This window comes from Pinus tabuliformis, chromosome X, assembly GCF_031772625.1.
Source record: "Pinus tabuliformis cultivar Carrire ecotype Pingquan chromosome X, CPIR1, whole genome shotgun sequence".
NCBI classification, from domain to species: Eukaryota; Viridiplantae; Streptophyta; class Pinopsida; order Pinales; family Pinaceae; genus Pinus; species Pinus tabuliformis.
The window spans coordinates 1,623,669,014-1,623,681,115 of NC_142308.1; the positions used below are offsets into that span (position 1 = coordinate 1,623,669,014).

General features: G+C 40.2%; 1 protein-coding gene across 1 annotated transcript; it reads right to left on the reverse strand.

The window, feature by feature from the left end:
* Positions 1-365: 365 nt before the first annotated feature.
* On the reverse strand, positions 366-1,214 carry LOC149146257 (thymocyte nuclear-like protein). The gene has a single exon (XM_089448313.1). It carries the CDS (start codon positions 1,067-1,069, stop codon positions 638-640), a length of 432 nt encoding a protein of 143 aa, XP_089304439.1. The 5' UTR covers positions 1,070-1,214; the 3' UTR covers positions 366-637.
* Positions 1,215-12,102: the final 10,888 nt, after the last annotated feature.

Genomic DNA, 12,102 nt, shown 5'->3' on the forward strand with positions numbered 1-12,102 from the left:
TGCAGTAAGCACACACCCTTCCTTGTATTCTCGGTGTGGATAGTAAGGCTAGTATCAAATCCTGGCAAACTGTGAATACTAGATATGGAAACCAAATAATAGTGACCTCTCTCCCACCCCCACAACTCTTATTGAAAATATACATATTAAACCCTAGTAAATTCCAAGTTATAAACCCTGAACTTAGGGACCTAACACTACAGCATCCATGTCAGTGGCTAACACTATAGAATACAATGTACATTTCTAAGAAGAATTTTCTGCTATTCTGCTCTAGTCTCATGACCAGTTGCTATGCTCAACCTTAAATTACACACATAGGGTTCACACATGCAAACCATACAAAATACATTAAACAACATGAATTGCCCAAAAATCCACTAGTTAAGTAACCATTACATAACATACAAAATTCCACCATTAAGTAGGCGGAAAGCATTACGCCACATTGCAAAGCCAAAACTGAAATCGGTAAGACAGAGTGCACAAAATGCCCAAAAGATGAAAACAGCCATTACATAACATACAAAATTCCACCATTAAGTAGGCGGAAAGCATTACACCACATTGCAAAGCCAAAACTGAAATCGGTAAGACAGAGTGCACAAAATGCCCAAAAGATGAAAACAACCAGTACTCAGCTTATGATGTCATCACATCCTCCTAGCTGGCATAAACGTGTCCATATCTTGTCGGTGACTGGGACAACAGAGAGCCGAGGCTGCTTTAACATCACAAGGTCCTTAAGCTCCTCATCCTGCTTGATTTGTGCGAGGGTTACCGGCTTTTCAAACGGGGACACGGCCTCTACGTCAACCACCCCGTATTTGCCAGAGGGGTCAGATGGGTCTGCATAGAATTCCTTGATGACTTTGACAATCCCTACAATCTGCTTGTCTTTCTTGCCACTGTGGTAAAAGAAGCAGAGGTCGCCAACATTCATGGCCTTCATGTTGTTCCGGGCCTGTGCATTTCTCACTCCGTCCCATTGCGAGACGCCATTGTTGGCGGCCTGGTGCTCCCATGACCACTCCTCTGGTTCTGTCTTCAATAGCCAGAATTTGCCCATTTTGAAATTGCAAAATCTTCAACTGCTTTCTCGGCACTGACATATATTAAGTTGAACATAGATACCCTCCACGTACAACGCCCATTTTACCGCCAATGATTAAAAGGCATTGATGTTTTGTTACATAGGCCGCCCAAGTATAATTTGTCCATGTTGTTCAAGGCTGCTCATGTGTAATTTGTCAAGCTATTAATTTAGAGTATTTATCCTTGTGACATTTGAATTTATTTGTCATTGTGGGGTTGAAGATAACGTTGCGAAAGCTGCATACTCTTTATGCTTTTTTTTTTTTTTATGTTCATTGTTGTCAGTATGGATCTGGAATATTGTTGGTTAGGATATGAGCAAAGTGTATTTGAAGGGGTAAAAGTAGGTTAAAAGTATAGTAAGGAATGAATGAATGATATTTTAAAGTTTATGAGATTAAAATAGTCTATGAGATTATTAATTTTTTTGTTTTTTGTTTTTTGCAATTTATATTTTTTATTTAAATTGATAATGAGTTGATTTAATTTTTTAAAAGTCTTTTCATTGAAAAGACGATGTTAAGGAATTGATGCTAGCATACTAATATATGGTTATAACTCTCCCTAATGTCTTTGAAAGCATCATATTCCAAAATGAATTGTTTTTTCCAATTCCACTGTCTCAGAAGTGCAAAAGGTACACAATCGTTCTTCCCAAATTTCTATAGGTCTCTTCCACAATCTCGTTTCACACCAAAATTGATATGAGTTAGTTCTTAATTGAGCACTAAGAATCTTTGCTCTCCACGGAATGTTGACTCCAATGTACTCTACAGTCATGAGACTAAAATAGTCAATGGGACTATTAGTCTTCCTGTTTTTTTGTTTTTTGCAATTCAATCTTTTTCTTATTTAATCTGATAATGAGTTGATCCAACTTTATAATAGTCCCTTCACTGAAAAGACAATGCCAAGGAATTGATGCTAACATATTGTCATAATTGTCCATGTCTTTGAAAGCATCACATTTCAAAATTAAATGTTTTTTCCAATTCCACTACCCCAGATGTGCAAAAAGTACACACCCGTTCTTCTAAAGCTTCTTTAGGTCTCTTCCACTGTCTCGTTTCACACCGAAGTTGATATGAGTTAGTTCTTAATTGAGCAATAATAATTTTTGCTCTCCACAAAATGTTGACTCCAATGTACTCTTTTTGCTAGAGATCACAAGTGGGATTGAATTCCTGAACATAGTACTTCTTCTTTCTACCTAAATCTTTCCCCATATATGCTTACGGAACTTCTCCATAACAAAATTTGGGGTTGGGGAAGTATGTATAAATTTTATGTTAAAAAAGAGTATTTAGTGCACAAATATATTTGTTAAATTTATGGAAAATTGAGTAAAGTGTATTTGAGCATTTGTACATGAAGGTCTAAAAGTATATTAAAGGTATATACAGCTTGAGTGGGCCTAATGGTTAAGGGCATGTGTTTCCTCCTAAGAGGTCATAGGTTCAAAACTGGAGGGGGGTAGAGTATGTATGCCTTTGTAGACTTAGTAGTCAAATTGTTGCGTGGAGGTGGGTCCCTTGTCCCACAAACAAGGGGGTCTCATACACCAATTTGGTGTCTAGCTTGGTCGTAACCTTAAAATTAGATAATAATAATAATTAATGAAAACAATGAATAAAAGTTTGGGATTGGAGAAGTATGTATAAATTTTATGTTAAAAATGAGTATTTAGTGCACAAATATATTTTTTAAATTTATGGGAAATAAAAATAAATATTTAATAGACAATCTTAAAATTAAGTGGTCATGTTTATTTTATACAATTTTTCTTCCATCTAAACTAAAACTTCATTTAAAGATTGGGTGGAAAAGGATATTATTGGGAAGATTTTAAGATACATGGAAAATGTTTGTAATAGTTTAAATCTAAATAAAAAAGAAATTTATTAAGAAAATCCACTTTTCCATGATAGAGAAGGTAGAATTTTGTATCCAATTATATAAACGCAAGACCAATTTTATGAATAGGAGATGTTATGCAAGCAAACCGAAATTATCACTAGGTTCTCCAAGAACATTGAAAATTTCTTTGAGAGTAGCTCCACCATGTGAATAGTCAAAGAAGCTCCCATGTCAATCACTCTCTCTCTATATATAACACTCATAGTTACAACTCTTACAAACTGAGAATGAGATGAATGTGTCTCACTACCACCTTCATTCAATGAAAATGAAAATGTTTACATATATATGATGAAAAACAACTAGTGAAATGGCTTAAATTCAAGATCATAGTCTTGCAAGATTTTCATCTAGTTTGAAGAGATGGAGACTCTGCGGTTAATCTTTCGCGAGGGTTTCAGTTGAGGGTTTGGGTACTACATGTTACTGTAGATAACCCATGATCAGGCTCCGGTAACCCTGTATATTTTTAGTCGTGCATTGTACCTTTTCGGTTTACTGCTCACCGTTTACTTGCTAGTGACCTGTCGGGGTATTAGGGGTTTTTATTATCTGTTGTTAGCGTTTTCACCTGGCTTTTATCCGTCGTCTGATTGTTTATCCCTGTTTCTATCCCTGGCTGTCCGTTACCGGGGTTGTTTATTCTCCGTTTACCAGCATTCTCGAGGTTTCCTCTGTTTCTAGGTGCAGTTGTCAACATGGATGACCTCGATGTCGTTGATTATTCTAAAGATCCATTGGAGGGGGTTTCCATCTGGCGTTCCACGTATTCCGCATCTGTAGGTATGTATAGCTCTGGCTTCTCCGAGAATTTTCCTACATTCTTTTATGCAGAACCGTCACAGTCACAGCCTATTGTTCTCCTGAATGACCCGCCCACATGGCCGTCACTCTCAACTCCTCCACATTCCCCGGCTACCCTCGGTTTCGTTACTAACTGTCTAAACCCTAACCCTAGTTTGGACCTCCCTGCTTCTGAGGTGCCACCCCGATAGGTTGTCCCACAGACTATGTCAGCCGAATCTACCAACATACCTCACCTGGCTTCTTTCGCTCCACCTTTTGGCAATTTTACCGTCATTCTGCCACTCGCCGGTTCCTTACCTTCTGCCACCAAAAACCCTAACCCCTCCTCGTCAAACCTTAACCCTACCCCTGTATCCACAGGCCCTTTTCCAGGTAGGGTATTGCATTAGACTCTCCATTGGGGGTCTAAGAAGAAGTACAAGTGCTATAAGTCCAAGGCGGATGACATTTTTCTCAAGTTGGAAGAGGACATACAATGGGGAGAAACTATGGACTTTGTTGACGGAGTCTTGGTAGGGCACATCAGAGGACGGAACTATACGGCTACTCGTCTAAAGACCTGGGCATCAGAGGTTTGGGGCCACCATCTGGTGGACATCCCATTTGTGCAGACTTTTGTGAGGGGATGGTTCGCACTGAGATTTTCTCGTGCTAACCATACCAACTGGGTTTTGTCCTCCTATTGGCATTTTTAACATGCCCCGGTTCTATTGAAACGTTGGACGCCTCTTTTTGATCCGGAGACTGAGCAAATTGGTATCGGACCAGTATGGATTCGGCTCCCGGGTCTTCCTCTACAATATTGGTCTGAGGATATCTTCAGGCGGATTGGAAACGCTATCAGCTCCTACATGGAATATGACAAATCATACCAATACACGGGTATGATGGCATACGCCAGGATCCTTATCAATCTGGATACTCGGGGTGGCCTGCAGGAGCATATTACCATACAGTGGAGGGATACCTCCCGCAAGCAGATGATCGACTACGAAGGCATTCCATACCGATGCCGGAGATGCCACAAGGTGGGGCACTTATTCAAGGATTGTCCTCTCAATCGCAAGAACAAGGGTAATGACCAGAACATGGAGACGGAGCAGCCCAGAGGGAACCCTACTCTGCCCGACAAGGATATGGAATTGGCGAAGAACGACAAGGAGGCAGAAGACACCCGAGGAGCACCTGACGAAGTGAGCACTGATAAGGGTATCAAAGACACAAACCCTCCATCGTCTCCTCCACCAGCGAGTTCCAGTCCAGCAAAGGAGGACATCTCTCAACTGGGTATGTTATCTACATCCTCCTCACTCTATTCTCCTATATCTGGTATATCTGAAGCTATTGCATCCCATTCAAACAATATTGCATCCCCTCCTCCTTCATCATCTCCGGCCTCCATGGTTTTTTTAGGAACTCGGGGTCGAGGTCCTCCTTCCTCCCTTCATTGCACTCTCCCCCTTCCTCCTCCTATCATTGCCCCCTGTTTCCCATCACTTACATCATCCTCCCTCCCTTCAATTCCCATCCCCTCCCCCTCTGTATCCCCCCGTTACTCTCTTCGTTCCAGATCGAAGGATAGAGGATGTGATGCGATTGGTTTGGACCTGGAGGTTACCCTGGCCTCTCATAAGCCCACCAGGGGTCGCCCATCTCATCTCACTAGAGCCAGACACACTGCGGGTGAAGAGGTTTCCCTTGGGCGACAACAAACCATAGATAGGGCCCTTAGAGCAAGGAATGGCCCTCTCCCTCACCCTCCATGAAGTTTCTATCCTTCAATTGCAGAGGGATTGCTAGCCCTCCTAAAAAACTAGCACTCAGAAGACTGCTTACTTCGAATCTGGTGGATATTATTTTCTTATAAGAAACCCTATGTTCGGCTGAAGCCCTTATTTCTACACTCAATTCTTGGATGCCGAATTGGACATTCCATGCCCTAGACGCGACTGGGAGATCTAGGGGTATCGCTATTGGCTTATGTAACAAATCTATGGATCTCAGGAATATCTGGGGAGGTAGGGGATATATAGGTGTGGATATATATGCCCCTACATTAGATTCAGAAGTTCATATTGTGAATGTATATGGACCTTGTATGGATAGGGAAATTTTTTGGAGAAGCCTATTAGACTCAGAGTTCCTACAGGCAGACAATATCATACTTGGAGGGGATTTAAATTTCTCGTTGGGTTTCAATGAATCTTGGGGCCACTTGGCCCAAGTAGATGGACTACCTGACACTATATCAACTTTACTAGAGGAGCATCAGTGGGTGGACATCCCATTTGCCAAGATACAGCATACTTGGACAAACAATCATAGTGGAGATCATAATCTGGCAAGGAGACTAGACAAATATCTCATTAAAGAAGCTTTCTTAAACAGACATCCTCGTATCAGACAATGGGTTGGTACTGGAGGTATTTCTGATCATCGGCCAATTTTCATGGAGCTGGAAGACATAAATCAGAGAATAAAAGGCCCTTTCAAATTCAATGCCTCTTGGCTCAAGGACCCTTCTTACATTCAATTGGTCACTGACTTCTGGCAGTCCAACCCTATACTGGAACACGAGGACCATACTGAGGGATTCATCAGAAAACTGAAACAACTAAAAGGGATCTCCAAAATCTAGGCACATCAAAAACGGAAGAATGATGACAACACACTACGAGAAGCAGAGTTGGCCATCGCCACACACTAGGACTCTTCGAATGGCACTTTCATATCACAAGAATGTAAAGAATAATATACCTCCCTCATCTCGAAGCGATCACAAATTTTGAAGGAAAGGGAGGAGAGCTGGAGACTCAGGAGTAGGGCTATCTAGCTCACTGAAGGTGATGACAATACCAAATTCTACCACAAATTTGCCAATGGTAGGAAAGCCATTAATACTATTTGGGAACTTCAAAATGATCAGGGACAATCTGTAACATCACAGTGGGATCTGGCTAGCTTAGCCACTGAGCATTTCAAAAGCATATACAAGGCACCTAGGGCTGCAAATATTATGGAAATCATGCGGGTTGCAGAACACTTTCCTAGATTTGTGGAATAGGAGGATACGGAGGACCTGATGAAGGAAGTGACGAAGGAAGAGCTTGAGGCAACCATAAAATGGTTTAAGAAAGACAAGAGTCCCGACCCGAATGGGTGGACTATCGAGTTCTCTATAGCTTTCTTTGAAATCCTGGGAGATGACTGGCTCAAAATTGTGGAGGACTACAGAAGGAGGGGAAGAATATCATCTGCCATCAAATCCACCTTCATAGCCCTTATCTCGAAATTCGACAATCCTTCCTCCTTCAATGATTTTAGACCCATTTCCCTTTGCAACTATTTGTACAAGATCATCGCAAAGATCATCGCAAACCGTCTGAAGCCTATTCTATCCAGCCACATATCCTCTGAACAGTTTGCATTCCTTCAGCATAGACAAATACATGAGGCAATTTCCATGGCCCAAGAACTCCTCCATTTAGTGCAGATAAGGAAGCAAAGAGCATGATTTTGAAGGTGGACCTTTCTAAGGTCTTTGACAGAACAAATTGGCTCTATATTAGACTATTTCTGTCTCATCTTGGCTTTCCTTATGCATACATTAAATGGATTATGTGTTGTATTAAGGATGTAACATATAGTGTATTATTAAATGGGGAAGCCACACCTTTTTTCCTTTCAGAGAGGGGCCTCAGGCAGGGATGCCCACTCTCTCCTTTACTTTTCTTACTTACCATGGAAGGATTAAGTAGAGCCGTCATATCACCTCGTATCAGGAATCAATTGGCTGGAATCAAGATCACTAAGAACTGTACACTCACCCACCTTTTATTTGTTGATGACGTTCTCATTTTTTTAAATGGTAGTATTGGTGATTCCACGGTCCTTCAGAATATTTTCAATCTCTTTCTGCAGGCAATAGGGATGATTATAAACGACAGTAAGTCCACGATTACTGCTTTTGGTTGCTCACAACATGAGATAGTGTTTACCACTCAGCGCTTCCCCTTTACATTATAGAATCTGGAAGATGGTCTAAAATATCTGGGCTTCAGGCTTAAGCCTCATGGATACAAGATCACAGAATGGACTTGGCTCATTGCAAAAGTGGAAAAGCGACTACATGTTTGGTACCATAAATATCTCTCCCGTGCAGGAAGATTAGTCCTTATAAAAGCTGTGATTGAAGCTACTCCTGTTTTTTGGATGACCCTTGCCTGGATACCGAGGGGTATACTGAACAGACTACAAAACATATGCTGCAGATTTCTATGGAAAGGCAATCAACAGGGTAGGTTATTTGCCTGGGTCAAATGGGAGACGATAGAAAAGCCCAAGAGATGGGGAGGATGGGGCATTAAAAGGCTAGATTTATTCTCCAAAGCTCTGGCGACAAAGCTCGGCTGGCAACTTATCACTACAAACAGCCTCTGGACCCAGGTTGCACAAGCAAAATATATCTGGCCTATGAACCTGATGGACTAGTTCAGACAGCAGCACAGAATAAACAACAATGTATCCAATATATGGAAGGCAGTTATAAATGCTATTCCACTCATCCAGGAGGGCATTATGTGGAGAATAAAGGAGGGAAATTCTATCCGTATAGGCACAGACCCATGGATTTTTTGTGGCAATGCACACAGGCTGCCTGCAGATTTGGTAAGGCACTTACACAACAGGGATATAACACACATCAGGCACATCGGTGATAGCAACAACTCTTCCTTTCTACAGCAGGCCTGGAAAACGTCTCTCGATCTGGACATACCTATACAATGGCAGCAAGATTGGCATGACTACATGGAAGCTCTTACCCAGGCTCACATTCGGCTAACTGAAGGTCCGGATGAGATTATATGGGCTTTTGCTAAACACAGATCATACTCTCCTAAGGAGAGTTATATTAGATTGATGGAACCTTACAAACCCCATGACATCAGCCCGACTTGGAAATTCCTCTGGAAGCTCAAAGCTACCCCTCGAACCCGCTTACTTATGTGGAACATTTTGTTCGACAAGATACCAACGGGTCTAAATTTGATGAAAAGATCTTTCCATGGCCCTTTCTGGTGTCAATTGTGTCGTAATGATGAAGAGAGTACTGAACATCTCTTCCTTAACTGCCCCACCTCTAAGGAGCATTGGAACTCCATTATTGCTCACTATCCAAACTTAAAAAACTGGCATGGCCACAACATTAAGGATGCCTGGAGCACATGGTGTGAAAATCAAAATGGCAAATCCAGAAATATGCCTCTCCTTATTTGCTGGTCATTATGGATTGCAAGAAATCAATCTATATTTAACCACAAGATACCCCATTGGCCTTCTATCATGATCAATACTATTGCAGATTATGATCTTCTTCTAGAGGAGGACTCCAATACCCCTCCCCGTATTATTAAGCCATAAATCATTGACAAAACAAAACCGTGGGCATATTTTGATGGTTCTGCACAGGAGGCGGGATGTGGTGGTGGTGCCATACTCTATCTAAATGAAACTCATTGTTTCAAGATTCAAATGAGATTAGGCAGGGGAAAAAACAACTATGTTGAACTTTGCACTGCTAAACATCTCATACATTTTGCATTAGAAAAGCATTGCAGACATCCTCAATTGTTTGGTGATTTAAAAATCGTTTGCAATTGGTTAAATAATGCATCTCACTATAATGCATTTTCATTGAGGCATATATTAGAAGAGGCTCACAGACTGATATCTACTTTTGACTCATTTGCCTATCGCCACATTTACAGGGAGCGAAATTCGGGGGCAGACTACCTTTCCAAAGAGGCAGTGCTTAGACAAAGCGATGACTGGCTGATACAAGAAGAGATTGATGGGACTTTTCACCAACACTATCATAGGCCTTTTGTGGAACTCAGAGAAAATGGGCTATAAGCCTTACAATTTTTGTTTAACTTGTATATATTATGTTATTTATATCTTTTGTTCTACATGAACTACTCTGGACATATAGTACCGATTTTTTTACTTAGATTCTCTCTCTGAGAAGAGACAAAATTCAAATTTTGATTAAATTTTCTCTCTGTAAGAGAGCAGGCACAGGAACAATGTAACTGTCATCAAGACTCCCTGCGTGGAGATACAACTGAACTTTTTTGGTCTATTTTTGAACTCGATAGGCAACTCTTCCTCCATATGCATATGCACTAGCATCTACAAAATGTAATTTCTTATATATTAATAGAAATTACGACTTTTTTCCAAGGGAAAAAAATTTGATGAAAAACAACTTAATAGACTCCTAAAAGGTTCAACAGACATAACTAACAAGTATGCTAACAACTTGCTAATAATTCATTTCTATAATTATTTCTATCATTCCTCTTTTTTGTAGACATAAGTTTTCTACAATTCCAAGCTTGTCTCCACATATTACAAATTTAGTCTTTTCCCATATGCTTGGTGAATATATCTATAATATTGTCACTTATTAGATCAATTTCTTTTGATTGAATTTTTTTGTTGAAAATAGCAACAAGAAATGTTAAAAATAGCATTAAGAAAAATCATCATTTAATTTTTCCTTGAATTAAATTGTAATTCCACATCTCACGACAACTTGTAATAGTTAACTAAGTTAATTTGACTTGATTAGCTTAGTTAATTCGAGTTGAGGGTCTAACTAGAGTCATGTAGAGTGTCTCCTACAATTAAGAACAATACTTGAGTTTATTTTGAGTTGTAATTATTTAGTTCAGTCTAACCAAGTTAAAGTCAGTTAAACTAGTTCCAACTGAGGGAGGAATTAGTGGGGTGTAACTTGTAGTAGTGGGGTGTAACCTACAATAGTGGGGTGTTTCCTATTGAACAATGGGGTGTTGTCTGAAGTGCAGTGTGGTGTTGCCTATAGTGACCAACCAGTGAACTGAAGATTCGCTCATAATTAACTCATGCATGTCAGATCAGAGAAAGACCCAGTTGAGATTAGAGTTTAGGGACAGTGTACTATTAGTTGTAAAATCATCTAAATTAAATAGATGGTGCATGCAGCCAAACAAAGGCCTAAAATAAATCATTCCTTAATTAGAAAACTCACTAAATTTAACCATTCGAATTGCCTTTAAAAGGAGGAATGAAGGCATAAGTTTAATCATTTTTTTGGTGAGCACGAGTTGGTGAGACCAAGAAATAAGAAGCATAAGTTTGTGCGAGGAGCTTGTGAGAGAAAGGTGTGCCAAGAGAAGCTTGTGCACAGGTTGGTAGTGAGATAGATAGAGATAGTGCAAAGGTTGCTCGGGCTTGAGCAAAGCATTGTAATCTTCTCATGTTTTCTAATTAATGCAATATATTGTTAGCAGGGGGTTTTAGTTGTGGCTTTCCCCAGAAAATCATTGTGTTATGTGGGATTGAATTTATTTCTCTCATATGCTTTGTGATTCAAGTCTATTGTTTTAGCATATTACAATATGTAGTTTGAATATACAAGGAATTTTCTACATGGTATCAAAGCTATATTTGTAGAAATTTCTACATGGTATCAGAGCTAGATTTGTAGAAATTTCTACATGGTATCAGAGACTAAATCACAATAGAATAGAAGAATTTGAAGTTGTCCTTGCATATTGATGGAGCTCTAGTTCATGGCAGATCCAGAAGACCCTATATGCAGACTTCTTAATGGAGCTAGAAGGCTGCTAGTGGGAAGATCAACAAACCAATGTTTAGTGACACAAAAAGAAGTTGTGATCATTGACATTGGTAGATTAAGGAGTAGAGAGATTTCCCACAGGGAGATCGAAACTTGGAGGGAGTCTAGTTTTAGAGGGAGCATCCCTGTGGAAGCTAGTACTTCAAGATCTGGGGAGATTAGAGTCATTATCGCTGTGATTGCAACAGTAGTGTGAAAGCAGTAATAGAGAAGTAGCAAAAAAAGTATTAGTAGATCATATTTATCTCATGCATGAAAAGCCTTGAGGAGCAAGGCAAAGGTTAGAGACTTGGTTGTTGAAAGGGAGCATGAATTACCTCTCAACATGCAGGCTCAAAAGCAGCCTCAGAAGTAGCCTCAACAAGCTGTGGAGAAACCACAATTGGAGAAGCAGAGAGGAGACTGAGTGGAGACATCCAATCAAGCAATGACCTCCATTAATGAGAAATTTCGAGCCAAGTGGGCAGAGGGTGCACATGCAGCCATACCTCTAGGTGTGAGGTGGGACAATATGAAACTTTAGTCCAAGAGTTTTAGAATTTGGGCATGATCCATTGAGGTGGTTGTGTCTCATGGATCATTACCTTGCAACAGGC